Raw genomic sequence first — 27,940 nt, 5'->3', positions numbered from 1 at the left:
GCCTCCGCTCGGGGTGCTCGGGGCTGGGAGCAGGGGGCTGGGGTGGGCACCGTGCGCCGCCCCTTCCAGGATCTGCTGCGGGGTTGGGGATGCAGCCTGGGGCTCGTGCAGTGATGGTCTCCAGTGCCATGGCCGTGAGATTTACAGCCTCGTGGTTTGGTGCTCACGAGGGTTTTATTTGTATGAGTGAATTTTTCTGGGTGCCAGCCTCAGAGGTGGCTCAGGTGCCTGCAGCCCACCCCAGCTCCCACACGGGGCTGTGCCCACGCCGAACCCATTTAAGGGGGTCCTTGGCTCTGTGCTGCGCATGGTTTGGGGGCTGTAGTGATGTCCATATGGACAGGGCTCCTGTGGCAGTGGAAAGAGCCCCAGGGGAGCCCGGGATGGAGAGCGGAGCCCACCGAGGCAGGGAGCGGGTCGGCGGGGAGCCAGCTGGATGCCCGGCCATCGAGCGAGCGCGTTCGGAAAACAGAGGCGGCGAAGCCAAAGAATGCAGAGAATTTTACGGGCTGATGCTTCCTGCTCCCGGCAGCTTCCAGCACTGCCTGGGTGCCGCGGTGCTGCCCTCGTAGCTGGGTGCAATGGTGGGACACGGGACGGGGCACCCGGCCCCACGGGGACACGGCTGCTCGGGGGTCCCGGGGGCTCCTGCCCCAGCTCCAGGACCCTGCACGGGCATTCCCAAACCCCTGTGCAAGTCGTTCAGCCTCAAGAATCCCTGATCGCACATTTTTTTTTATTATCATTACCCCGAGGAGCAAACGGGAGCCGCGTCTTTTTGCAGTTTTCACCCTTTTCTTGCAATTTCCCCGCTTCCAACACCCCCCTACCCGAGGGCTGCCTGCGGGGCTGAGCCCGGCCAACTCGTGCCAGCGATGTCCGGGGGCTGCAGTGCCCACGGGCGGCGCTAGGCGGAGCGGGACCGGGCCGAGCCGTGCCGGGCCGAGCCGTGCCGTGCCGGGCCAGCCCGCCGAGGGGGCCGGGCGGCGCCGCTTTATAAAGGCGGCGGGCGCGGGGCGGGGGAAGCGCGGCCGCTCGCAGCGCTCCGGGACCGGCCACCGGGGCCTTGCCCAGCCCCGGCGGGGCGTGAACGGCACGGAACGGCACGGCTCGGCCCGGCACGGCTCGGCTCGGCACGGCATGGGCCGTCCCGCAGCCCCCTGAAGCCATGGAGCGGCGGGCGCTGTGCGCGGGGCTCTACTGGCTGCTGCTGCCGCTCGCCCTGCTCGCCGGTGAGTGCACGTGCGCCGCCCTCCGCGCTTCATATTTTTTTGGGGAGGGGGGTCCCCGGCTGATGGGGGGTGCCCCGATAAAGGGGGAGCTCCGGGGGGGGTCCCTGTCCCGGCTGGGTGCCGCGCGGGGGCTGCGCTGTGCCTGGAGGTGCGCCCCCCCCCCCCCCTCCCGAGGGGTGCATGGTTTGGGGGGGGCGGGTGGTGGTGCCCCCCCTTTGCCCCTCGTTTTAACCCCTCGTTTTAACCCCCTCCGGTGCGGTTCCCACGAGCAGCCCCCGGGTGAAGCGGGGCCGGGACGCTCCGGGGTTGGGTTGGGTTGGGTTGGGTTTGGGGGGGGGTGGGCAGCACCTCGGGGTCCCCTCGGAGCGGGGGGGAGCCCCGATCTCCTTCCCCACAACTTTTTTTCCCCCCCCCCTCGGGACTCCAAGAGCCGCGCTCGGCTCCGCGCAGCCCCGGGGGCGCGCCCGCTGCTGCCGGCCCGGGGAGGGGGGGGGGGGGGGCGGAGGTTGGAGCGGCCTCCGCGGAGGGGCGAGGATGGAACCGGGCACCGGGGACCCCCCCCGTGTACCCCCCTTCCTTATGCATCCCCCCGTGGGTTTGGCAAAAGCCGGGACCTTTTGGCAGGGCGGGGGCCGGGAGCGCCACCGCCCCCCTCCAGGGCCGGGCAGGGGGCGCGCACCTCGGCTGCAGCCCCCGGCGGTGCGGAGCCGGGAGCCGCCTGGCTGCTGGCCTGGAAAATGCCCGAGTGCCGGCTCTCCCCGGGCAAAAATCGTCCCTTTGAACCTGGGAAGCGTCTTCGGGGCTCTCCGTTTACCTTCACGTAGGCGCAAAGGGAAAAAGAAAAACCTCGCCGGGCTCCGTAAACAGGATTGTGCCACGGCCTCCTGGTGCCCGGCCGCGGGCTCATGCCACCCGGAGAGCTGCCAGGAGCTTTTTGGGGGTGTCACCCGCTGCGGGGACCCCGGGACGTGTGTCCCACTGGGGTCACCTGCAGCTGAGCAGCTCCCATCCCATCCCGGCTGCGTTTTGGGGAGCCCAGTGAGGGCGCACGGGGTCTCGCCGTGCCTCCAGGGGAGGCAGCCCAAATGGGGCGAGCCTCGCTGGCAGAGGAAGTCGGCGAGCGTTGAAAAAAGCTTCTGTATTTGCTCTCCCTTGCGAGTGACTCAGTGCATCGTGCAGGATGTGAGGAGGTTAATTATAACCCTGCCTGCAAACCGGGCTGGGAAGGTGGCCGGGCGCTGCTTGCACAAGGCCCTTCCAGCCGGGCGCATCCCCGGGGGGGGTGACACGTGTCCTCTTGGGTGCCACCCCGGCGCCGATGTCCCTCGTGCCCTGCTTCTGCTGCTTCTGCCCCGTGCTTGTCGCCCTGCTCCCTCGTGGCACGCCGCACCGGGGCCGGCCAGCTCCTGCAGCCACCGGGGGGGCATGGCACGGCGTTCCCTCTGCCGCACGCTCCGGGGGGGGGGGGCTCGGTTAAATTTGGGGCCCCACTCGGGCAGCGGCTGTCCTGGGAGATGAAACCCGCCCTGCTCGAGGCGTGAGTGACTCAGCGGGCGCCGGGGAAGCGGCCGTGTCCCAACGGGTCCCGTGCCGCAGGGGAAACTGAGGCACGGGGCTGGGGCTGCTGCCCCCCGGCTGGGAGGAGAGCCCGGAGGCTGACCTGCCTCCGGCCCTGCTGCCTTCCTTCCCCTGCAATTAGGCTTTTCCCCAGCGTCCGGAGGATGTTTGCTGGCGGCTCCCAGCCAGCTCCGTGCGGGTGGAGGCGCCGGAGCTGGGCCCCCGCGGCACGGCTCGGGGCACCCCCCAGCTTCCCACGGCCCCCACCTCGCTCCCAGCTGTGCCTTGGGCCAAATCCTGCCCGGCGTGGGGATGCAATAAACCTCAGCTCCATCCTGCCCGGCTGGGGTGGGTGGGGGGCACAGCCAGCTGCCCCCCCTCGCCATTTATCCGGCTGGTGCTGCAGCGCTCGCCGTGCTGGTGAGCCCTGAGGCACCTAGGGAGCACATCCCTGGGGGTGTCCCCCAAAAATTGGGGGTGCTGGGCTGGGGTGAGGTGAGGACACGGCCCCTCCTGCCCAGCTGAGCCCCCCCTCATACCCAGCACGGGGTTTTGGGGGTCCTGGTGCTGCAGGGAGCCGGTGCCCAGCTGGGCGCGTGGGCTGCAGCCAGCTGCCTCCTGTGGTCAGGTGCTTTTTTTAAATGAGGGGAAATAAAGGGAAGAGAGAGAAAAAAAAAAAAAAAAAAAAAAAAGTAAAAAAAACACATGCACAGGAAAAAAAAAATGCCACCGATGTCTCCAAGAGCAATAACTCCATTTCCTCCCAAGGGCAGGCCGGGGGCTGGGCTGCGCAGGGGCTGGCGCGGAGCCTGTGCGGTGCCCGCGCTGCCCTGCGGCTGTGGGGTGCTTTGGGGGCTCTCGGGACCCCCCCATGCAGCCCCGTGGGGAGCAGCATTGGGGCCTGCCGGTGTCCCAGCTGGGCTGGGTTTGCAGGGGGTTGGTGGTCCTGGGGAGCTGGGCACGGTGGGGTTAACCCGTGGGGTCCTCACCGTCCCCCCTCCCCAAAGGTCTTGGGATGCCCTAAAACATTTGGGATCCCCATGGGGGCTGGGGGGTGTTGTTTTGGCTCCGGCATTGCCCTGTGGCACGAGCCACACATGGAAAATGTTACGGTGGCTCCAGGACCCCCCCTCCATGCCATGGCAGCAGGGATTTGGGGGTCCCCGTTTACAACTGGGGTGCAACCAGAGCAGTGCAGGTGTCCTGGTGCTGAGCACGTGGCTCTGGGGCCCCCAGGACGGCTCCGTCCCCATCCCCTGCAGCCCTGCTGCTGCGAGACGTGTTTGGGGGGGATGAGGGGCATGATTTTGGGGGCACCCTGCCTGTGTAGGGGGACAGATGGCACTGGGGGACCAGCACAGCACCACAGCTGCCTGCTTAACCTCTCTGCTCTTGCTTCCTTCCGTGCAGATAAGGATTTGGGGCTGGAGGACCTCACTGTTTGTCCAGCAGCACTGTGGGGTCGTCAGGGCCGGCCCCATAACCCCGGGCACGGGGCTGGCATCGGGCACCCACCCCGCTGGTGCTGCGCTCCCCGTGCCGCTGCGTCCCGGGGCAGCTCCCGCAGCATCCCCGGGGAGCGGGGCCGGCCTCGGCTGCTGTGCTGGCAGGAGTGGGAGCTGCTTTCCACACAAACAGGATGCAGAGGGTGAAACAGCCGGGCTGGTCCCTCTTCCCGGAAAGAGGAGCCGGGGTTAGGAGGGATGGGGCCGGGAACGGGAACGTGCCCGCGGCCGGTTCTCAGCGGGATGGGGCCATGGGGGCACGGGGAGCCGTGCGCCCGGGGGCGTCCCTCGTTCTGCAGCTGGTTTGCTGGGTGCGAGGTGACACCCTGGGGACACCGTCCTGACCCCAAGGGTGCCCGTGGGGTGGGGTCTGGCTGCGGGACACGGGGCTCAGTGGGGTCAGGGGAGCGCAGCAGGGCGCGCAGGGAGGTCAGGAGTTTGGTTAATTAATCCTGGGTGGCCACGGGTCCCCGCAGAGAGCTGGTGGCTGCGTCGGTGCCAAGCTGCATGTGCCATAGTGTGTGGTCATGGGGGGGTCTCCATCGCTGGGGGGGTCCAGGGAGCCCCCTCGCCATGCGGCTGGGGGCATCTCCATCCCAACTGAGCCCCTTCGACCCCTCCTGCTCTCCCCAAATGCCTCCCTGCTGCTGAAACCCGCTGCTGCTGCAGCCCCCCACATGGAGATCCCCTCCCTGGGGGTCCCCCGGGACCGATCCAGCCTGGGAGGGCCCCCAGGAGACCCCCAGGGGCGGCTGAAGGCCGGCGTGCATCGCACCCAGCTCCCCGGAGCTGGGATTTCTCTCCTCCTGGCACATTCCTGCCGTGAACGCTGCGAGTGCTCCCGGCTGCCAGCTCCAGCCACCGTGACGGATCAGCGGCGTGGGAGCAGGGCTGGCTGCTCCCGTGTCCCCTGGAGGGGGGGGATGCTCGGGAAGAGAGGGCTGGGACCACGGAGCCAGCGTAACCCAGCTGGGGGGTGCTCAGCCAAGCCAGATCCTGCCCCCCAGAGCCAAAACCCGGTGGGCATGGGGTGCTGGGGAGCAGTGGGTGCCGTGCCCTGCACCCGGCGGGCTCCTCGCAGCGGGGAGGAGCAGGCTCGGTGCAGGAGCGGCCGTCCCGGTGCCGCGGGGCAGCTCGCCCTTGGCTCTCCCTGCTCTGCTCAACTGGTTTTTCCCCCCTCGCCGGCACTTTCCCCCGCACCGTCAGCACCGCAGGGAACCGGTTTCCTCCTCCGACAGGGCTGGGAGCCACCCCGGTCCCATGGGAGCCACCCTGGTCCCATGGGAGCCACCCCGGCCACCCCACGGCGCCGGCTGGGTCCCGGCTGCTCCCCTGGCGTTTGCTGGGCACTTTTTTGTGCCAGCCCTTCCCGGTGCTGCAGGTGACCCCAAATCCCTGCCACCACCACGGCCAGCTCAGGAGGGATGTCCCAAGCCAGGGCTGGGATGGGATCTGGGGATATTCCCCCCCCAAGGGACTGCTCAGGGTGGGTGCGCAGCGGGCGCAGCCCCGCTCGGGGTCGATCCCCGGCCCGGGGAGGGGGCTGCCTGCCCCCCACGTCAGCCCGAGCGGCAGCTCGCTCCCCGCCAGGCCAGCTCCTCTCGGCCCCATCGCCCGCTGGCGCGGGAAGAGGAATATTTGCTCCATGAGATCATGGCTTGCGAGACGCAGCGAGCAACCCTCGGCGTGCGGGGAGGTGACGCGCGCCGGGGTCACCGCCGAGAGGCGGCTGGTGGGATGCGGGGTTCCCCCCCCCCGGGCATGGGGACAGGAGCCCACCCCGCGCCCCACAACCTTGCCCGGGGGCTGCTGGAGCCCCCTGGGATCTTGGGGGGCTGGTGGAGACCCTGCGTCACCCCCAGACGGGGTGGTGGGGAGGCTCCCGCACCGCTGCAGGATGCGCCGTCCCATTGAAACCTCGTAAACACAGGAAGGGCCGTGCCTGGCTCGCGGTGCGCAGCACGTCCCCTGGCACCCAGCCCGCCCCCCCTGGGGCTGGGGGCTGCTCGCTCTGCCCCCCTGCATCCCCAAGGGACCCTATACCCACAGCGGGGTCCCCCCCGGGGCTGCCCCAAAGCGGGGACGTGTCCCTTGGGTTTGGAGGGGAGGGGACAGGGATGCCTTGGGATGCCCCCATAACGTCGTTCCTGGCCAACGGGGGCTTGGGGGGCGTCCTGCAGCCGCTGTTCCCATCACCGTGGCCTCGTGGCAGCTCCTGTACCGGGATTGCTGCGTCCCCAGTTCGGGGTGGAGCTGCCTCGGGGTGTCCCCAGCCTGCGCTCCCCGTCCCTGGGGGTGGCAGCTCCGTGGGGCGCTGGCTCAGGTGCGGGGTTGGGGCCGGCCCCGGTCCCTCCCCAGCTCCTCCGATGGCTTCACGCCTGCAAGCAGGCTGTAATTTGGGTCTAAAAATAAGCCAGGGGGAAGGCGGAGAGCTGCTGGCGTGCCCGGAGCGGGGCCGGGCGCAGGTGAGGGGCTGTGGGTGGGGGTCCCAACCCGGCCGTGCCACCCCCGCCAAGCTCAGCACCATCCTGCGTGGAAATGCAGCGGGTTTTCACATCGTTTTTGCGTCCCCATCACCTCAATCTCTAGGACTGCCCTTTCTTTCGGCCTCCCTGTCCTTTTTGGGGTGTCGGGGCGATGCGGCAGAGCATCCCGGGGATGCGAGGGGGGGGTCCTCGTGGGGTGGGGAGCCCCGGGTGCCGTCCCCGTGCCTCTAACCCTGCCCGTGCCTCTGTCCCCAGCCTGCCTGTTCCGCTTCAACGTCCTGTCCCTGGTGTACCTGCTCTACCTCCTGCTCCTGCCCTGGTTCCCGGGGCCCGCTGACCGCGCCGTCTCAGGTGAGGGCACCACGACCGGGGCTCGGGCAGGGGGTTTTGGGGCTATTTTTAAGGGGCAGGAGGGGGAGCTGCCCTCCAGCAGGTACCTGCCCTCATCCCTCTGTGGTTTCCCCTGGGCCGGGCGGCTCCGTGCGGCAGCCTCGTCCCGTTAATTATAGCCCGGTGCGGCTATTAATAGGCCTCCCGCTACGGAGTGGCCAATTTTGAGCCCCGGCCCGATTAACCAGAAACCTCAGGGCTGTGCCAGGCGGGCAGGGACGCACAGCACCCAGCCCTGAGCCCTGTTCCCAGGTGGAAACGAGGGGTGCGTCCCCCTCGGTGGGCGCAGGGGACGCCTCCCCCCCCATGGCAGGCACCCGGAGGTGCCGTGCCTGTAGCCCTGCTGGCTCCCTGCCCTTCAGGCTGAAAGGTGGCCCTGGCTAAAAGCTCTGCCCTCTGAATATTTCATGGCTTTCCACGGCCTCCGAGCCCGGGAGCTGCTGAGCAGCAGCACGGTGGTTTATAGGAAAAAAACAAGCCAAGGGAGAGCTTGGCACGCGGCTGCGGGGTGGCCGTGGGCTCCGCGCTGCCCTTCCAGCGGCCAGGAAAAGCGCACGGGGTGGTGCCTGCTCCCCCTGCACGATGGGATGGGATGGGATGGGATGGGATGGGATGGGATGGGATGGGATGGGATGGGATGGGATGGGATGGGATGGGTGCAGGAGCCCGGGGCGCGCCGCATCCCGGTGCCGGGGAAGCGCCTCGTGCCACTGGGGCAGCTGGGGCAAGGAGAGGGAGCATGGCCCTGGGGTCCCAGCTCCCTGCATCGCCCCGTGCCTCAGTTTCTCCAGGATTTCAGCAGGCAGGATGCTCCTGGCGAGGCTGTGCGGGGTGCAGGGTGAGAGCTGGCATCGCTGGCACGGCGGCAGCGCGCCCTTCCCAGCTCCCTGGGCGCTTCCCGGGGGTGCTGGGGGTGCTGGCAGCACCCGGGGTGGTGGGTGATGGAGCACCCGTGTCTCCCAGGTCACACCGGCCGCCTCCTCAAAGCTCTCCTGGGAACCAGCATCTTCTTCCTCCTCGCCCACTTCGTTTTCCAGATATGCCTCTACACACTGCCCGCCCTGCTGGGGCCCAGCAGTGAGTACCCGTGGGTGCCGGGGGGTGCCCGTGCCTCCCCCCCCTGCTCCTGCCACCCTGTGCTTGCAAGGGAGCCCCCGGGGGAGGGGTGACAGGGGGCAGGATCCCACCCTGCTGGGTGCTAAGGGGCTGCTGAGACCTGGTGGTGCTCTGGGTGCTGTGGGGCAGCGTGGCCCCCGGTGTGGGGCGGTCTCCTCGTGGGGGGCTGGTGCCAATCTCAACGCCTTTCTGGTTCCCTGCAGACAGCAGCTGGGAGGTCCTCGCCCAGCACATCGGGGTCACCAGGTAAGGGTTTCCCTGGTGCCGGGGGGGGGCCGGTGACGTGGTCACTGCTAAGGGGCCCCCCCCGAACCCTCCCCCGTGCCCGTCTCTTCCCCCAGGCTGGACTTGGACGACCTCCCCAACTCGGTGCGCCTCGTGGCGCCCGACGTCGGCATCCTGCTGGTCTCGTCCCTCTGCCTCTGCCTGTGCCGCCGCCTCGTCCCCAAGGCCACCGCTGCCACCCGCGGCCGGCCACCGGAGTCCCTGGAGCCCCTTGAGCGGGTGAGCGTGACGCCAGTGCCCCCGGCAGCATCCCTCCTGCCACGTCCCACCAGCCAGCCCCTGGGGATGCAGTCCCGTGGGACGCGTGGGATGCTCCTGGGGACCCGAGTTTTGGGTTGGGGTTGCAGCCCGGGAGGGGACTTTTGGCTGTGAGTGGTTGGGGACGGACCTCAGCCATGCCCCGGGTCGTCCCCTGCGCCTCCCCCTCCCCGGGGCCGGGGTGACTCAGCGGCGGAGGAGTGCCCGTGTTTGCTCCCGCGTTACCATAGGGATCCCACAAACAGCCCGGCCCCACAGAGCTGCTTTCCGTGGGGTGGCCGAGCCCCGGCTGCCCACGGGTGGGGACGGAGCCAGCGGGGTGCAGGGCTTGGGGGCAGAGCCGCCGGGAGCCGTGCCGTGCCGTGCCGGTGCCAGCGGGGCACCGGGGCGCCGTGCCCTGTGCAAGCAGCTCCGGTGTCACCCAGGCAGACAGCCCCGTGCTGATGGCACCCCCCAACCCTGCTGGGACCCCACACCAAGGCTCAGCTCCATTTTTGGGGTGAATCCCACTGGTTTAGGGCTGTCCGACGCCACTCCGGCCACGGCCACAGGGCCGGGCTGTAACCAGAGCCCGGGCAGCAGCGAATGCCTTTGCTGTGAGCGCGGGGCCAGCGCGGGAGGCAGCCTGGAAAAAAGCTCAGTGCTGGGAACCTGGGTGCGGGTGCCAAGAAAAACAGCCGTGTTTTGGAGGCGCTTTCCAAACAGCTAATGAGATAAACACGGCCAGGTGCAGGGCCGTGCGCCCGCGCTGCTCCGGGCAGGGCGCCCCCGCGGCCGTGCGCCCCACGCAGCGGGGAAACTGAGGCACGGCGAGCAGCGGGGTGAAATCAGAGGGGATCCAGGCTGAAATCAGAGGGAATCCGGGTCGGGCTGGGGCTCACGCCGTGTTTCCTCTCCTGGCAGGGGGGAGAGGAGGACGTGGAGAGGCGCGGTGGCGCGGCCGACGGGGATACGCCGCTCAGCGCCCGGCTGCGGGTGACGGCGCACTGGCTGCTGTGGGCAGCCGGGAAGGGGCTGGCCATCCTGCTGCTGGCCTTGGCCGGTGGGTACAGGGCCTGGGGAGGGGGGTGCACGATGGATTTGGGGGTTTCTCGGTGATTCTGCTCGCCGGGGAGGCGCTCGGCTGGAGGACGGAGGCGCGCGGGGGTGCTCGGCCGCGCACTGACCGCCCGCGGGGCGCTGCTCCCCAGGGATCACCCTGCCCTCCGCCTCCTCCAGCGTCTACTACCTGCTCTTCGTGGGGCTGTGCACGTGGTGGGCCTGCCACCTCCCGGCCAGCCGCAGGGCTTTCGACACCCTCTGCATCCTCGTCGGCGTCTACGCCGCCGTCCACCTCCTCTGCCTCTACGCCTACCAAGCGCCCTTCGTCCAGGGGGTCTTCCCGCCCCCCACCATCTGGGCACGGTGAGTGGCACACGGGGCCGCGGGTCCCCCTGCGTGTCCCTGGCTGCGTGCCCTCATCCCCGGGGATGTTTCACAGCCAGCACGGCTCCTGCTTGGCGCTCAGCCCGCTCCCGGCTGCGGCCGGTCCCCGGGGAGGGCGGCTGGAGGCTGCCCCGGTGCCGTGCCAGGGCTGCGCGCGGGGACGGGGACAGCGCCGTCCCCAGGCAGGATTTAACGCCCCCCACTTTGTCCCCGCAGGGTGTTTGGCTTCAAGGACATCATCCTGCACCGCAACGGCTCCCGGCCCAACGCCCTGGTGCTCAACACCAGCCACCCCTGGCCCGTCTACGCCAACCCCGGCATCCTGCTGCTGCTCTACTACACCGTGGCCACGCTGCTGAAGCTGCGCAGGCTGGACGCCAGGGTGAGGGGCTGCGCGTGGCCGTAGGCACCCTGCTGCTCCGGGCAGGGGGTTTACAGGGGGTATGGGGCTGGGGGACGGGGCACGGTCCTGCTCCTGGGTGCTGATTCTGGCTCCTTCCCCTCGCAGAGAGCGGCGGTGCCGGCGCAGCCGCCGGTGAGGGAGCTGGTGGAGCTGGAGAGCTGGCCCAAGGACACCGATGGCGTGGCTGAGGACACCAAGGTGGGGCTGGGGAGGCGGTGGGGGCAGCGCCCCGGTGTTCCTGGTGAGAGGGGGAGCCCCGCTCAGCCCTCTCTGCCCCCCCCCCCCAGCCCATGCTGTCCCCCAGCACCGGGAAGCCGGGCAGCGGCACGGAGAACTGCACCGTCCACGTCATGGGGGATGCGACGCCGCCGGGTAAGCCTGGCCCCAACGCCTCCCCCCTCCCTAAGCCTTGCCCTGCTCCCCCCTGCCTGCAGAGGGGCTCGGGGGGGGGGGCTCACAGCTCCTGCTCCAGGCAGGAAGAGTCCGGCGGAGCGGCTGCCCCTGCAGACGCTGTGGCACGTCATCATGAAGCAGAGCTACGTCTGCGCCCTCATTGCCATGATGGTAAGGGCAGGGGGGGCACGGGGGCACCCCCAAACCTTTCACACCTCTCCGGGCAGCCCCGCATGCGAGCGGCCGCATCCTGCTTCACCCCTCCCAGGTGTGGAGCATCACCTACCACAGCTGGCTGACCTTCGTGCTGCTGCTCTGGTCCTGCCTCATCTGGATCGTGCGGAGCCGGCACCACTTCGCCATGCTGTGCTCGCCCTTCCTGCTGCTCTACGGCGTGGCGCTCTGCAGCCTGCAGTACGTCTGGGGCATGGACCTGGCCCCCGAGCTGCCCACCCGCGTCGGCCTCATGAGCCTGGAGCAGCTGGGGCTGGTGCGCCCCAAATACCCCTGCCTGGACCTGGGGGCTAAGGTAAACCCCTCTGTTCCATCCCCGTCCCCCTCCCCGTGGTGCCCTCCTGTCTCCTCCGCTCACCGCCTGTCCCCGCAGCTCCTGCTCACCCTCACCTTCTGGCTGCTGGTGCGGCAGTTCGTCAAGGAGAAGCTGCTAACGAGGACGTGCCCGGCCACCCCGCTGCTGGAGGTGACCGTTTCGGACACGGGTGAGGGGTCCCTCGGGGACGTTTTGAGGGGGCAGCAGGGGTGTCCCGTTTTCCCCCCCCTAACCCCAAAGCTGAGCACCCCCGGGATGTGCCCGTGCCTTGCAGAGCCCAGCCGGCAGCGGGACGTGCTGAAGGCGCTGGGCGCCCTGGTGAGGGATTTCTACGCCAAGTACTGGATCTGCGTCTGCGCCGGGATGTTCATCGTGGTCAGCTTCGCCGGGCGCCTCGTGGTCTACAAGATCGTCTACATGTTCCTCTTCCTCCTCTGCCTCACCCTCTTCCAGGTCAGGGGGGGACACGGGGAGGCTGTCCCCAGCCTGGTGGCGCCGTGCTCACGTCCCTTGTCCCCCCAGGTGTACTACAGCCTGTGGCGCAAGGTGCTGAAGGGCTTCTGGTGGCTGGTGGTGGCGTACACCATGCTGGTGCTCATCGCCGTCTACACCTTCCAGTTCGAGGACTTCCCCATGTACTGGAGGAACCTGACGGGCCTCACCAACCAGCAGTGAGTGCTGGCATCGGGGCGCAGCCAAAAGATGGGGAAACTGAGGCACGGGAGGGTTGGGTTGAACCCCCCAAACCCTTCCGAGGGGCTGCCCGTGCCGCACGGAGGGGGTGCACGGGGGTGTCCCCGAGCTGACCGGGCTGTCCCCTCCCTGGCCAGGCTGGGTGACCTGGGCCTGGAGCAGTTCAGCGTCTCCGAGCTCTTCTCCAGCACCCTCATCCCGGGTTTCTTCCTGCTGGCCTGCATCCTGCAGCTCCACTACTTCCACCGCCCCTTCATGCACATCACCGACCTGGAGCACGTCCCCGCCGCCGAGCCGCGGCCCCGACACATCCCCAGGTAGGGCCCCGCGCACCGGGGTGTCCCCCCCCGTGTCCCCCATGTCCCCCGTGTCCCCAGTGCTGAGCCTTTGTACCCACAGACCCGAGGAGCTGCACGGGAGCCGCCTGCTGCGGGGCGCAGCCGTCGCCGAGAGCGCCGGGACCGAGGCGGGCGATTCCGACACCGCCTCGCAGGGTACGGGTTGGGATTGGGGTGTCCTCGGGGACTGGGAGAGGGTGTGGGGTGGGCTGGTGTTCTACAAGCCCAGGAGGGGCCAGGGGATGGGATGGGGATGGGATGGGGATGGGATGGGATGGGATGGGATGGGATGGGATGGGATGGGATGGGATGGGATGGGATGGGGCATACTCGAGCCAAAGGGGATATGGGGATGGATTGGGGCATCCCCTGAGCCAAGGAGGATATGGGAATGGACTGGGGTGTCCCCTGAGACAAGGAGGATAAAGGGATGTGTTGGGGTGTCCTCGGAGCCAAGGAGGATATAGGAACGTGTTGGGGTGTCCTTGGAGCCAAGGGGCATATGGGGATGGATTAGGGTGTTCTCAGAATCCAGAAGGAGGATATAGGGATGTTTGGGGATGTCTTTGGAGCCAAGGGGGTTATAGGGATGTGTTGGGGTGTCCCCCGAGCCAAGGAGGATGTAGAGGTGTGTTGGGGTGTCCTCGGAGCCTGGGAGGGTACTGGGGTGGGTTTATGGCATCCTCCAAGCCATGAAGGGACCGGGTGGGCGCAGGGCTGGGTTGGGGTGTGCTCCCACCCAGGGACGGGTGCGGGGGTGTCGGTGACTGTCCCCGTGTCCCCGCAGTGCCCACCAAGTGGGGGCTGGTGCTGGAGCGCCTGATCGTGCTGGGCTGGACCTTCTCGGACACGCTGACCCGCGGGCAGGTCTTTGTGGGGCGCCTGCTGGAGCTCCACGTCCTCAAGCTGGTGGCTCTCTACACCGTCTGGGTGGCTCTGCAGGAGGTAAGGGGCACTGGGACCCGGGTTTTTGGGGAGTAGAGGGGGGCTCTGCTGGGCACCCCGGGGTGCTGACGGCACCTCCCTTCCCCAGGTGTCGCTGATGAACTTCTTGCTGGTGCTGCTGTGGGCTTTCGCCATGCCCTACTGCCGCTTCCGCCACATGGCCTCGTGCCTCTCCACCGTCTGGACCTGCATCATCATCGTCTGCAAGATGCTCTACCAGCTCAAGATCGTCGATCCCAGCGAGTACTCCAGCAACTGCACCCAGGTGCCGGGGCGCTGGAGGGGTCGGGGGGGTCCTTCCCGGCTCCCCAAGGTGGGTGCTGACCCCTGTGTCCGCGCCCTCGCAGCCCCAGCTCAACGGCACCAACCTGAGCCCCGAGGAGCTGGGCAACTCCACGCTGTACCGCGGCCCCGTGGACCCCGCCAACTGGTTCGGCATCCGAAAAGGCTTCCCCAACCTGGGCTACATCCAGGTGGGTTGGGGCGGGGGGCGGAAAAAGGGCAGGGTCCCCTCTCCCCGTCCCCATCCCGAGCACGGCGGAGCTGAGCGCCCCCTCGCCCCCTCCCCAGAACCACCTCCTGGTGCTGCTGCTGCTGGTGTTCGAGGCCGTGGTGTACCGGCGCCAGGAGTACTACCGCAAGCAGCACCAGCTGGTGGCCCCCGTCACCGAGACCGTCTTCGAGGACGTGTCCCGCGAGCACCTCGACCAGGGCCTGGGCAGCTGTGCCAAATATTTCATCAACTACTTCTACTACAAGTTCGGCTTGGAGGTGGGCGGCGGGGGCACGGGGCACGGGATGGGTGCGTTGGGGTGTGGGGTGGACGCGTTGGGGTACAGAACGGACACATCAGGGTGCAGGACAGACAGGTGGGGGTACAGGATGGATGTGTGGGGTGCGTGGGGGTACAGGATGGACATGTGGGGTGTGGGACAGGCATGGGGTGGACGTGTGGGGGTATGGGACAGGCACGTGGGGTGCATGGGGGTACAGGATGGATGCATTGGGGTATGGGATGGATGAGTTGGGATATAAAATGGACACATGAGGGTACAGGATGGATGTGTGGGGTACGTGGGGTGTGGGACGGGCACAGGATGGATGCATCAGGGCACAGGATGGGCATGTGGGGTGCATGGGGGTACTGGACGGACACGTGGGGTACAGGACGGACACGTGGGGCTGAGCTGCCACCCTCCCGCCCTCCAGATCTGCTTCCTGATGACGGTGAACGTGATCGGGCAGCGGATGAACCTCATGGTGATCCTGCACGGCTGCTGGCTCGTCGTCATCCTGACGCGGCGGCGGCGCGCGGCCATCGCCCGCCTCTGGCCCAAATACTGCCTCTTCCTCGTGCTCTTCCTCCTCTACCAGTACCTGCTGTGCGTGGGCATGCCGCCCGCCCTCTGCGTGGGTAAGGGGCGTGCTGGGGGGGCCGGGGGATGGAATTTGGGGGTCTCGGGGGAGGGTGGTCACCCCGGTACCCCCCCTCCCCTCTCCGCAGACTACCCGTGGCGCTGGAGCCGGTCGCTGCCCATCAACTCGGCGCTCATCAAGTGGCTCTACCTGCCCGACTTCTTCGTGGCCCCCAAATCCACCAACCTCATCAGTGAGTGCCCCCCGCTGGGGAGGGGGCTGCAGGGGGGTCAGGAGGGGCTGTCTGGCCACACCCACCGGTGGGCGGGGCTATAATGTGGGCGGGGCTTTGGGAGGTGCCACGCCCCTCTTGGATAACGCACGGGTCAATGGATACCCAACGGGGGAGGGCTTGTAGCCATTTGGGGAGGGGCTTGGTTGAGGCCACGCCCATTTTTGTAGGATGGGAGGGGCTTTGTGTGATCACACCCATTTGTGGGAGGCGCCTGCTGAAAGCCACACCCCTCCAGGAGGAGGGGTTTGAGGTTGACCACACCTCCCTTTTGGACGCGCAATGTGCCCAAATCCGCATCCATGAAATGGGACCGCCCAAATTGGGGGGAGGAGCTTTCTGTGACCCCGCCCGTTTATTTATCGAGGGGGCGTGGCCTCTGGAAGCCCCGCCCTCCTTTTGGCTGAGCCGTGTGCCCCGCAGACGACTTCGTGCTGCTGCTGTGCGCGGCGCAGCAGTGGCGGGTGTTCGCGGCCGAGCGCACCGAGGAGTGGCTGCGGGCGGCGGGCGAGAACGCGGACAGGCTGGACCTGGGCAGGGACCCCCACAACCCCACGCCCAACTTCATCCACTGCCGGTGCGTGGGACGGGGGCCCCGAGGGCGGGGATGGGACCCGGTGGCACTGGGATGGGGACTGGGCTGGGACGGGACCCGTGCCACCAGGACGGTGCCACCAGGACGGTGCCACCAGGGTGGTGCCCCTACATCTGGGGTGGGAGCACCCCGAGGCTGTGGGGGGACCCTCTGGGGAGATCAAGTAGTCAAGGGCATGCTTGATCACGCATGGATTTTGGGATACCCATGGACTGGGACAAGGCACGTTGTACCCCAAGACTGGTTTGAGATGGGCACCAGGGTACCCAAGGGCTTTGGGACCCCATAACATGATCGGGACCTGCTGGTTTGGCTGGGGGTAGCACCCCAAGCCCAGGCGGTGCCAATTTTGGTGCTGGGAGGAGGCAGGGACCCTGCCCTGAGCGCCCCATCCCGCAGGTCGTACCTGGACATGGCGAAGGTGGTGGTCTTCCGCTACCTCTTCTGGTTCGTCCTGGTGGTGGTCTTCATCACCGGGGCCACCCGCATCAGCCTCTTCGGCCTCGGCTACCTGCTGGCCTGCTTCTACCTCCTGCTCTTCGGCACCGCCATGCTGCGCAAGCCGGCGCGGGCGCGCCTGGTGCTCTGGGACTGCCTCATCCTCTACAACATCACCGTCATCATCTCCAAAAACATGCTGTCGGTGAGGGCACCAGCCCCCAGGGGTTGCTCCTGGGGTCACCCGTGGTGTCCCCGGGGGTCTGACCCCGTGCCGTGCCCCTTTTCCCGCAGCTCCTCTCCTGCGTCTTCGTGCAGCAGATGCAGAGCAACTTCTGCTGGGTGATCCAGCTCTTCAGCCTGGTCTGCACCGTCAAGGGCTACTACGACCGTGAGCACCGGCACGGGGGGGCGAGTTGGGGGCTGCCCTGCTCTGCGTCGATGGGGTTAGGGGGATTTTTTGGGGTGCTGCCTTACCTGCTTCTCCCCCACACTTCTCCCTGCTAGCCAAGGAGATGGGCAAGGACCAGGACTGCTCGCTGCCCGTGGAGGAGGCTGGCATCATCTGGGACAGCATCTGCTTCTTCTTCCTCCTGCTCCAGCGCCGCGTCTTCCTCAGCTACTACTTCTTGCACGTCATGCTGGACCTCCAAGCCTCCGCCCTGCAGGCTTCCAGGTGAGCCTGGGGGTCCCCGGGGGTCCCCAGGGGTGCCGGCTGCGGGTGTCCCCCCCCCACCTCACCATCTCCATCCCCGCAGGGGCGTCGCGCTGTTCAAGGCCAGCATCCTGAAGAGCATGCGCTCCCACCGGCAGGCCGAGAAGAAGTCTCTGGCCCAGCTCAAACGGCAGTGAGTGGGTTTTGGGGGGGCACCCGGGAGCCCCCTGCGCCCCCCCCCAAGCGCCCTGCAGCCTGGCATCGTGCTGGGGTCCCTGGGGGTTTTGGGGACCTCTGGAGCAGCCTGTGCTGCGCCCCGCAGGATGGAGCGGATCCGAGCCAAGCAGGAGAAATACCACCAGGAGCGGCTGCCCGCCGGCGAGGGCCAGGATGAGGCCAGGCCAGGTGAGACCCTACAGGGGGCGTCCCAAGCCCCCAGCCCCTCCTGCTCCCCACCCCGTAGGGGTGGCCTCGACCCATCGGCGACGTTTTGCCCCCCGGCTTTCCTCGCTGAGCTGGGGGGAGACCAGCGGAGCCTGGTGGAGCGCAGCGGTGAACACCCCCCGTACACGCACAAACAACACCCCCTTACCCAAAAAAACGTCCCCCGCGCCGGGACGGCTCGCCCCCCAGCCCCGCTCAGCCCCCGCTGCCCTTCCACAGCGCCCGGTGGCCCGGCGGACCCTTCCCGGCAGAGGGAGCGGTGGTGGCGGCCGTGGTTAGACCACGCCACAGGTACTGCCCCGGCACGGGGCGCGGGCAGGGAGCAGCGGTGACGGTGCTTTCGGCGAGGTGACACCCTGCATGCCCCCCCCAGACCCCCACGCTGGGCATTAACCGGGCCGTTTTCTGCTGCTGAGCACTAACGGGGGGCATGGATGTGTGGGGTGCCCGCAGGGCTCGGCGCTGGAGGTACCCCTCTTTGGGGACCTTGGTGTCCCCAGCGGGGATCCTCGGGGGTGTCCGTGGCACCGAGCTGTGCCAGGTGGAGGGGACACGGTGATGGGGGCACCCCGTGACACCCCGTGCCACCCCGGTAGTGCTGCATTCGGGGGAGTATTTCCTCTTCGAGTCGGACAGCGAGGAGGAGGAGGAGGCGGCGGCGGCGGTGCCGGAGGAGCCGCGGCCGGGCAGGCAGAGCGCCTTCCAGGTGGGCATGGCAAGGGGCTGGGGGGGTCGGCCGTGCCCGCCGGGTGCTGATGGCCCCCTCCCCAAATCAGCTCGCCTACCAGGCCTGGATGACCAACACCAGGACGGCGCTGCGGCAGCAGGAGCGGGAGCAGCAGGAGCTGCCGGGGGATGAGCTCGCTGCAGGTGGGGCTGGCGGGCCCCAAAATGGGGCTGGGGGCCACCACGGGGGGGTACGGCTGGTGTTTGATCCTCGGGGTCCTGTAACAGGGCGTCATCTCAGCGGGGTTCCCAGTGGGTGTGTGTGGATTCTCTGGTGTCTAAGATGGGGTTGGGTGCGAGCTGTGCATCCCCCTTGGTTTTTTAAAGTTGGATGGAGAGGATGGGGGACCGGGAAGCCACAAAAAGAGGTCACAAACAATGTCCCATCCCTTTTCGTGGAGGGGCCCTGACCTGCTGCCTGCCTTGCAGGGGACAGCAGAGGAAGGGAGGAGGCGCTGGAGTCGCCTGGAGAGGCCGAAGGCCGGGAGGAGGAGGAGGAGGAGGAGGAAGGATCTGGTAGGTGCTCAGCAGGACCCTGCCAGCCCTGGTGGGGTGTCTCGGGGGGGTGCTGAGCGGGTGCGAAGCCGCGAGCCCCTCTCTCCTCGCCCCGGCAGAGCGGGGCAACGTGCTGCAGCGGGCGCTGAACACCCTGCGCTTCCTCTGGGTGCTGTGCCAGGCCATGGTGGACGGCCTGACCCAGTGGCTGGACGCCTGCACGCGGGAGCACGCCGACATGTCCACGGTGCTGCGGCTCGAGAGATACGTCCTGACGCGGCGCCTGGCCAAGGTGACCCCCCCGGGGAAGGGACATTGGGCATGGGGGGGACGGTGGCACCGCGCCGGCGCTCACCCCGTGCCCGCCGCAGGGCGAGGACGTGCACCGAGGGGTCCTGGATGAGCTCTACCTGCTGCCCCCTGAGGAGCCCCCCCCCGAGGAGCCGAGCCAGAGGGTGTCTGGGGGTGCGGACCCCCAAAACGGCGTCGCTTCCAGGCAGGTGCATAGATCCCCCGGGGGGTGCCCGCCCGGCGCCGTGGGGCTGGCGAGGAGCGCGCTCACCCGGCCCCGTGCCGTCCCCAGCGGGCGCGACGGAGCCGAGCGCGGCCGAGGGGCTGAGCCCCCCCCTGGCAGCCAGGAGCAGGGGACGAGCTGGGGGTCGCAGGAGGATGTGGCCGGGTCTCGGGAGCTCCTGGCCCTGCCGCAGAACCGCACCCGGACCGCCAGCGAGCTGCTGCTGAGCAGGTATGGGATGGACACGGGGACAGGGATGGGGACGCGGTGGGTCGGGGGCGCAGGCTCAGCCCCCGTGCCAACCCCCCCAGGCGGCTGTACTTTGTGGAGCTGGAGGAGTCGGAGCAGTTCTACCAGTCCCACAACCGCTTCCTGAAGCTGCTGCTGGCCCTCTACCGCTGCGTGGCCGCCCACTCCGAGCTGCTCTGCTACTTCGTCATCATCCTCAACAACATGGTGACCGCCTCCGTCATCTCCCTCTTCCTGCCCATCCTCGTCTTCCTCTGGGCCATGCTCTCCATCCCCCGGCCCACCAAGCGCTTCTGGATGACCGCCATCATCTTCACCGAGGTGGGCAGGGGGGTGGCCGGGGAAGGGGGACGAGGACACGACGGCACCACGACGGTGACCCCGGATGCCACCCGGTGACCCCCGCGTCCCCGCAGGTGATGGTGGTGGTGAAATACCTCTTCCAATTCGGTTTCTTCCCCTGGAACGGCTACGCCATGCTGGTGCGCAACGAGGGGAAGCCCTTCTTCCCACCCCGCATCCTGGGGCTGGAGAAGACCGACCGCTACATCAAGTACGACCTCGTCCAGCTCCTGGTGCTCTTCTTCCACCGCTCGCTGCTGCTGGTGAGCCCCGGGGCACCCGTTTCTGGACGGGCCCTCGCCGCGTTGGGCGCGCCCCATGGCCCCAGCGGGGTCTTGGAGGGCGTGCATGGGGCTGGGGGTGGCAGCAGCCACCCTGACCCCCGCCCTCCCCAGTGCTACGGGCTGTGGGACCACGAGGAGGACCCCTTCGCCAAGAAGAAGCCGGAGGCAGAGCGGGCGGAGGAGGAGGAGGAGGAGGAGGAGCGGCGGGAGGAAGCAGGACCCCCGGCGGTGGGCAAGGAGGGGACGGCGCCGCCGGCAGAGCCGGGGGCACCGGGCGCAGCCACGGGGCCGGAGGGCGATGCCGGGGGGCCAGAGGAGGGGGCCGGGGATGCGGCCACCCAGCTGCGCTTCAGGAGGAAGAGGAAGAGGAGCAAGGAGACGAAGGCTGCGCTGGAGGAAGGTGAGCGCCACGTCCCATCGCTGAGCTTCAGGGGGTGCTGAGCACCCCGGCACAGGGCAAGGCTCGTGGCCCCCCCGGGCAGGATACAGCCCCGCAGGGCCCCGAGGTCACTCGTGCTGCGTCTCACCCACAGGGGATGGCGAGGAGGAGGAGGAAGAGGAGGAGGAGGAAGAAGAGGTGAAGCAGAGCCACTCTCAGAAGAAGCTGAAGGCGCTGGGGCTCCGGGTCAAGCTCTTCTTCCTCACCGTGTGGGTGCCCTGCGGTGCTGGTTGGGGTGGGGGCTGTGGCTCCCGGCCCCCCCGGTGACCCCCTGTCCCCTGTCCCCCCCCCCCAGGGCGCAGAACACCTACCAGCCCGTGCGTGGCTTCTTTCGGGACATCCTGCACACCCGCTACCGGGCGGCCACCGACGTCTACGCGTTCATGTTCCTGGCCGACGTGGTCGACTTCATCATCATCATCTTCGGCTTCTGGGCCTTCGGGGTGAGCTGGGGGGGGGGGAGCTCTGCGGGGTGGATCCCGGCTGCGGGGTCAGGCCGGGCTCTGTCCTCACCTCGCCGCCGTCGTCCCCAGAAACACTCGGCGGCCGCCGACATCACCTCCTCGCTGTCGGACGACCAAGTGCCCGAGGCCTTCCTGGTGATGCTGCTCATCCAGTTCACCACCATGGTGATCGACCGCGCGCTCTACCTCCGCAAGACGGTGCTGGGCAAGCTCATCTTCCAGGTCATCCTGGTCTTCAGCATCCACCTCTGGATGTTCTTCATCCTGCCGGCCGTCACCGAAAGGTACTGGTCCCACCGAGCAGCTCCCAGGGCGCTGCGTGCTCCTTGGGTGCCTGAGGCCGTGGGGTGGTCCCTTCGTGTCCCCAGCCCTTCGTGGTGGCCCCGTATGGCCGGGGAAGGGTTGGGGTGGCCGGAGGGGTGACACCTCCCTCCCGCAGGTTGTTCAGCCTCAACACGGTGGCCCAGCTGTGGTACTTCGTCAAGTGCATCTACTTCTCGCTCTCAGCCTACCAGATCCGCTGCGGCTACCCCACGCGCATCCTGGGCAACTTCCTCACCAAGAAATACAACCACCTCAACCTCTTCCTCTTCCAGGGGTAGGGGACGCGGGGTGGCACGGGGGGGGGACACGTGGCCCCAGGTGGGCGCACGGAGCCGTAGCAGCCCCCTCTCCCCGTCCCCGACAGGTTTCGCCTCGTGCCCTTCCTGGTGGAGCTGCGCGCCGTCATGGACTGGGTGTGGACGGACACCACGCTGTCCCTGTCCAACTGGATGTGCGTGGAAGACATCTACGCCAACATCTTCATCATCAAGTGCAGCCGCGAGACGGAGAAGGTAGGACCCCAACGCGCCCGTCCCCATCGGGGTGGCCCCGGCTGGGTGTCCCCACTCATCCCCCTGGCACCCCTGCGCCCTGTCCCCGCAGAAATACCCGCAGCCCAAAGGGCAGAAGAAGAAGAAGATCGTCAAGTACGGCATGGGGGGGCTCATCATCCTCTTCCTGGTGGCCATCATCTGGTTCCCCCTGCTCTTCATGTCGCTGGTGCGCTCGGTGGTGGGCGTCGTCAACCACCCCATCGACGTCACCGTCACCCTCAAGCTGGGGGGGTACGAGGTGAGGAACGGGGGGCAGCCTCGGGGCTGGGGCTGGATGCCGGGGTCCCCCACACGTCCCCGCTGAATGCCACGTGTCCCCGCAGCCCCTGTTCACCATGAGCGCCCAGCAGCAGTCCATCCAGCCCTTCACCCCCCAGGACTACGAAGCGCTGACGAACCAATTTGAGAGGCAGCCGGTAAAAAACAAATCCCCGAAGCAACCCCCCTGAACCCTCCTGGTTCCGTGCCACCCGTGCCCAGCCGCGTGCCCCCGTCCCCTCCGCAGGTGGCCATGCAGTTCATCACGCTGTACGGCTACGAGGACATTGTCACGGCGCGCATCGAGGGCAGCTCGGGCTCGCTGTGGAGCATCAGCCCGCCCAGCCGGGAGCAGATGCGGCGCGAGCTGCAGAACGGCTCCTCGGACATCACCCTGCGCCTCACCTGGACCTTCCAGAGGTAACGCTGGGGTCACCGAGGGGGGGGACACAGCGGGTAGCACCCCCCGAGTCTGAGCCCTTTCCGCCCGCAGGGACCTGGGGAAGGGCGGCACGGTGGAGCACACCTTCGACAAGCACACCACCGACCTCCAGCCCGGTGCGCCCGAGCGCGTGGAGCTGGCCCAGCTGCTGCAGGGCACCCGCGACGCCCCCGTGTGAGTGTCCCCAGGCACGGGGAGGGGGCTCAGGGTTGGGGACGCCACCTGTGTCCCCAATTAATCCCCGCTTCATTGCAGCCAAGTGCCCAAGCTCTTCCCCAAATACATCCGGGCACCCAACGGCCCCGAAGCCAACCCGGTCAAGCAGCTCCTTCCAGGTGCTTTTTTGCGTTTTTTTTCCCCCTTTACGCATTGGTGGGGGGGTCTCAGCCACCACACCGTGCCCTGACCCCCCCCCCCCGTCCTCCCCACAGACGGAGAGGACAGCTACCTGGACGTGGAGGTGCAGCTGAAACGGGAGCGCGTGGGCTCGGGGCAGGGCAGCGACAGCTTTTTGGAGTGGTGGGTGGTGAGGCTGAAGGACGCCCCCCCTCGCGACGGCAACATCCTGCCCATGGTCATCTTCAACGACAAAGTCAGCCCCCCCAGCCTGGGCTTCCTGGCCGGCTACGGGTGCGTAAGGAGGGCACGGAGGAGCCGGGGAGGTGTGTGTGTGTGGGGGGGACACCCCGGTGGGATCCTCACCCCGAAACCCCTTGCAGGATCATGGGGCTGTACGTCTCCATCGTGCTGGTGATCGGGAAGTTCGTGCGGGGTTTCTTCAGCGAGATCTCGCACTCCATCATGTTCGAGGAGCTGCCCTGCGTGGACCGCATCCTGAAGCTGTGCCAGGACATCTTCCTGGTGCGGGAGACGGGCGAGCTGGAGCTGGAGGAAGAGCTCTACGCCAAGCTCATCTTCCTCTACCGCTCCCCCGAGACCATGATCAAGTGGACGCGGGAGAAGGAGTAAAGGGGAAGGGGGCTCCGGCCCCCTCCCCGGGGGGACATCACCGCCAATGCCTTAACCAGCCCCGCGGGGGCCGCATCCTGCCCGGGGGGGGGGGCACGGGACGGCGCGCTGGGCGAGCCCAGGCTCTCGCTTTTAAAAGGAGGAGCTTTTTGGTGTTTTTTTTTTTTATTTTATTTTATTTTTTTTTGCCTTCCACGATGCTTTCAAGCCGGCTGACCGGCCGAGAGCACCTCGTGCCTTCCTTGGGGAGCAGGGGGGGGGGCTTGGCCCCATGGGCACCCCGGTGTTTTTTTTTGGGGGTGGGGGGGGGGTCCAGGAGCTGGTCCTGCACCCACAGGGCACCCCGGCTGCTGGGGGGGGGCAGGAGCCAGCCCCTCCCTGCTCTCCCCAGCCCCACAACCAGGTTGAACTCTAAAGCAATAGCCCCCATCCCCAAATCGGGGGGGGCACAGGGCCACAACCCCCTCCCCCCAACCCAGTGGGGTGATGGCACCCCCCCAACCGGACTGAAAACACTTGTGACTTTTTTTTTTTTTTTAAATCCAAATGGTTTATTTATACAGATATCTAATAAAAACAAAGCTGAGGCCACCCCAGCTTACATGGGGGGGGGGGGAGGAGCGGGGATATGATGCCCAGGGGGTACCAGCACCCCCAAAACAGGCACCCAGGGGGTCTCTTTGCCCCCCTGCTGTTATAAAAACATTTAATTTGGGTGTAAAAACAGCATTTTGGGTGCCAGGTGTCACCGTGGCTGGGCAAGGAGCTCCAGTAACACCCCCCCCGACCCCACAGGACCCCCAACCCCAGTGGTTCGGGGCTCTGCGCCCCCCCAGCCCCATCAGCTCATCCCGGGCTCCTCCTCGTCATCCTCCAGCAGGAATTCCTGGATCTGCTCCTTCATCCGTGCCCTGCGAGGGACAGACCCTATGTGGGGGCCCTGCAACCCCCCCACAGGAAGGTGGGGAACCCCCTCCCCATCCATCCGTCCCCTACCTGCAGCTCCTGTGCCGGGCTTCGGTGCGCACGTAGGACGGCAGCGTGGCGGGGGGGCCCTGGGGACAGTGGGACAATGGGGACAGGAGCCTCGTCCCCAGTGCTCCCTGTCCCCAATGCGCCCCCCTGGGTGCGGGGGGGTCACCCCCGATGGCTCACCATTTCCTTGAAGGTGAGGCGGCAGCTGTAGCACAGCAGGGGGATGAAGGCAGCTCTGCTGTCAGCCCTGCGGGGAGAGGGATGGTAAGCGGGGACGGTGGCCCCAGCACCAGCACCGTGTCCCCAGTGCCACCACCGTGCCCCCAACCCTGGCACTGTGCCCCCACAGCATCCCCAAACTCGCACTCACCCGTCCCCTGTCTCCTCCGTCACCAGCGTGGGCTCCAGGGCCAGCTCCTCCTCTGCCAGAGAGTCACATGGGGACGTGGTCACACACTCGGGGTGCACGGCCACCCCCCCGTGTGTCCCCAAAAGCCCCATGTGTCCCCAAAAGCCCCTCACTCACCCCCGTCGATGTCCAGGGCGCAGAGGCAGAGCAGGCAGCGCTGCAGCTCGCTGCTTGCCTCGGCGGGGGCCGCGCTCAGCTTCTCGCCTGTCCTGTGGCCATACAGAACGGGTGAGCGGGGGCACCCTGCCTGTGTGTGTCCCCCCCACACACCCTAGGGTGCCGTACCTGTAGACGGTGCTGATGGTGGACGGGAAATCCGCCTGCAGCCCCAGGAGGAAGCTCTCCATCAGGCGGTGGATGCTGGTTTTCTCCCGGCGCTGGGCGAAGGGAACGGAGAGCGCAGGGGTGGGATTTTGGGGATGGGGAGGGGGGAATCCCACAAATTAGTGCCCTATAGGGCCCGGCTGGGGGCCTCAACACCCTACCTTGGTGCTGAGGGGCGGCGTGATGACGGTGGGGACGCCGAAGAAGTGGTTGTAGAAGGCGATCTCCTTGGCCATGTACTCCCGCATGGGCCGCACCAGCGTCACGTCGCCGTGGCGGCTGTCCACGAAACCCTACAGGAGCGTGGGTGAGGGGGTGCTGAGGGGCTGCCACCGAGCCGGGGACCCCCCCCAGGTGGCCGAGCAGCCCCCTGGGGGCTGTGCTCACCGTATCCACGGCGAGGAAAGCGCCGCGGCCCAGCGCCAGGTTGGTGAGGAGCTTGACGGCCACGCGGGTGCAGCTCTCGCCCGTCATCACCTTGGGGTAGCCCCGCGTGCGGGCGGTGTGCAGGATGAGGTGGCCCCTGGGGACACGGCGACACCGGCTCAGCCCCGCGGGTGCCACCAGGCCGTTAGGGCAGGAGGAGCCCCCCCTCCCTCACCGCAGCATCTGCAGCAGCTCCTCCTTGGCCGTCAGCGTCTCCGCCGCCTCGAAGAGCCGCAGCAGCTCCGCCGTCAGGGCGGCGGGGGGCAGGCGGGGGGCTGCCGGGTGCCCCCCGGGGCCGTGCTGGGTGCTGGGCCCCGCGGATGAGGTGTCCCCGTCCCCGTCGGCCGCCTCCTGCCTCTGCTGCTGGATGAAGCCCTCCACGGCCTCCTTGTAGGAGGGACAGGGCTCGCCCGCCGCCCCCGGTCCTCGCCGCAGGACCGAGCCGGGCAGCTCCAAGGCCTGCAGGAAGAGATGGGGGGCGTTGGGTGGAGGCGGGCGTGTCCCCCCCCCAATTCATTGTCCCCATTTTGTGTCCCCTCTGGATCCCAGCACGTCCCTACCTGCTCCAGCGAGGCCAGGTAATAGGGGAAACCGGTCTCCTGCAGTAGGGCCTCCATCCGGGCCAGGTTCTGCTCCCGCTGCGCCGGGCTCTGCCCGCACACCGCTCCCTCTGCGGGCACACCGGGCGCGGGTGGGCAACGGGGGCACCCCCATGGGGGGGCACAACCCCAAAACGGGGATGGGGACAGGGACGGGACCGTGTCTTACCATCGATGTGGATGAGGCCAGGCACGAAGCGCAGCCTCTTGGCCGTCTCGCGGCTCAGCCCCTGGCACGGCAGTGGGGTCAGCGGGATGCCCTGCGCCCCCGGCCCCCCACCCCGAGCCCCCCACCCCAAGCCCCCCACCCCGGCCCTATTCTCACCTCCTGCACCTGCCGTAGCATGGCGCTGGATGCCGGCCCGCCCGACAGCGCCAGCAGCACCTGTGGGGACAAAAGGGACAGTCACCGGCCTGGGGGTGCCCCCCGTGTGTCCCTCCTGTGTCCCCCCCACCCCGTACCTTCTCGCCGGGGAAGATGACGCGGTTCTTGCCCAGCATGGCGCGGAACTTGTGCACGAAGTACTCGCGGAAACAGGCGCTGCGGGGACAGCGTGGCACGGCCCTGAGCACCCCTGTCCCCAAGCCCCAAAGTCCCCAGACCCCGTGTCCCCAAGTCCTGATGTCCCCAGGCCCCATGTCTCCAAGCCTGATGTTCCCAAGCCTGATGACCCCCAGACCCAATGTCCCCGGACCCCGTGTCCCTGAGTCCTGATGTCCCCAGGTGCCATGTCCCCCAGATCCCCTGTCCCCCGTCCCTACATCCCCAAACCCAATGTCCCCAGACCCCAGGTCCCCAAGCCCAGTGTCCTCATACCCTGTGTCCCTGAGCCCTGATGACCCCAGACCCCATGTCCCCGGTCCTCATGTCCCCTGTCCCCATGACCCCAATCCCCGATGTCCCCAGCCCCCTGGTTCTCAGTCCCCGTGTCCCCTGTCCCCCTGTCCCCATGTCCCCGGTCCCCTCACCGGCAGAACCCATCCCCGACGCGGATGACGACGGCAGCAGCGCTGTCCCCACACTTCACGCATGGCCGCGGCTGCCTGTGGGACATGGGGCTGGTACTGGGGGGCACAGGGGCAGCGACCCGGGCCCCCAGCACCGGGACCGGGAATGGGACCGGGACTGGGAATGGGTACGGGATCGGGACTGGGACCGGGGTGGGGACTGGGACTGGGAACAGGGCAGGGACTGGGAATGGGAATGGGACTGGGAATAGGGAAGGGGATTGGGAACGGGACCGGGTACGGGACTGGGAATGGAACCGGGACTGGGAACAGGACCGGGACCGGACTGGGGTGGGGACTGGGACTGGGAACAGGGCAGGGACTGGGAATGGGAACGGGACTGGGAATAGGGAGCAGGATTGGGACCGGGACCGGGTACGGGACCGGGAATGGAACCGGGACTGGGAACAGGACCGGGACCGGGACCAGGAATGGAGCCGAGAACGAGATCAGGACCGGGAACGGGACTGGGAACGGGAATGAGAACGGGACTGGGACTGGGACTGGGACCGGGACCGGGACCGGAACCGGGACTGGGAACGAGTACGGGATAGGGATTGGGACCGGGACTGGGACCGGGATCGGGATCGGGATCGGGTACGGGTACGGGTACGGGACCGGGACCGCAGCCTCTCCCGTTCCGCTGTCCTCCCACCTGCACACCGCAGCAGGACGGCGCCGTGCGGCTCCCAATCCCAATCCCAGTCCCGCGGCGCACTCCCCGCACCCTCGGTTCGCCTCACACATGGCTCCCCCTTCCCTTCCCCTCCCTTCCCCTTCCCC

General features: G+C 68.0%; 2 protein-coding genes across 2 annotated transcripts; one reads left to right on the top strand and one right to left on the bottom strand.

Annotated features, from left to right (window-relative positions):
- Window positions 1-1,042: 1,042 nt before the first annotated feature.
- Window positions 1,043-24,007, top strand: PIEZO1 (piezo type mechanosensitive ion channel component 1 (Er blood group)). Its single transcript, XM_082770370.1, has 51 exons — window positions 1,043-1,232; window positions 7,036-7,131; window positions 8,134-8,247; window positions 8,490-8,532; window positions 8,628-8,790; window positions 9,733-9,871; window positions 10,020-10,233; window positions 10,471-10,636; window positions 10,763-10,855; window positions 10,945-11,029; window positions 11,130-11,221; window positions 11,319-11,579; window positions 11,658-11,769; window positions 11,875-12,053; window positions 12,123-12,271; window positions 12,431-12,610; window positions 12,693-12,787; window positions 13,419-13,576; window positions 13,665-13,841; window positions 13,924-14,049; window positions 14,147-14,347; window positions 14,786-14,990; window positions 15,081-15,185; window positions 15,648-15,801; window positions 16,219-16,462; window positions 16,552-16,648; window positions 16,765-16,933; window positions 17,016-17,105; window positions 17,235-17,317; window positions 17,576-17,647; window positions 17,953-18,062; window positions 18,133-18,226; window positions 18,512-18,598; window positions 18,697-18,869; window positions 18,949-19,073; window positions 19,161-19,322; window positions 19,403-19,661; window positions 19,757-19,945; window positions 20,078-20,366; window positions 20,500-20,614; window positions 20,701-20,848; window positions 20,939-21,153; window positions 21,309-21,467; window positions 21,558-21,705; window positions 21,797-21,985; window positions 22,071-22,163; window positions 22,253-22,425; window positions 22,499-22,621; window positions 22,703-22,782; window positions 22,879-23,077; window positions 23,167-24,007. The coding sequence occupies exons 1-51, from the start codon at window positions 1,169-1,171 to the stop codon at window positions 23,414-23,416; spliced, it is 7,506 nt and encodes a 2,501-aa protein (XP_082626496.1). The 5' UTR covers window positions 1,043-1,168; the 3' UTR covers window positions 23,417-24,007.
- Window positions 23,728-27,910, bottom strand: CTU2 (cytosolic thiouridylase subunit 2). The gene is made up of 15 exons (XM_082770371.1): window positions 27,813-27,910; window positions 27,119-27,193; window positions 26,612-26,690; window positions 26,475-26,534; window positions 26,319-26,379; window positions 26,111-26,220; window positions 25,726-26,009; window positions 25,512-25,647; window positions 25,286-25,417; window positions 25,086-25,177; window positions 24,918-25,009; window positions 24,762-24,813; window positions 24,572-24,638; window positions 24,413-24,471; window positions 23,728-24,327 (listed from the first exon to the last, which is right to left on the bottom strand). Exons 1-15 carry the CDS (start codon window positions 27,902-27,904, stop codon window positions 24,258-24,260), a joined length of 1,461 nt encoding a protein of 486 aa, XP_082626497.1. The 5' UTR covers window positions 27,905-27,910; the 3' UTR covers window positions 23,728-24,257.
- Window positions 27,911-27,940: the final 30 nt, after the last annotated feature.

The sequence above is a fragment of the Aythya marila genome (assembly GCF_965140915.1).
Source record: "Aythya marila genome assembly, chromosome: 12".
Lineage (NCBI taxonomy): Eukaryota > Metazoa > Chordata > Aves > Anseriformes > Anatidae > Aythya > Aythya marila.
Note: the sequence above shows the minus strand (reverse complement) of the source record. Positions and strands in the feature narration are given on the sequence as shown.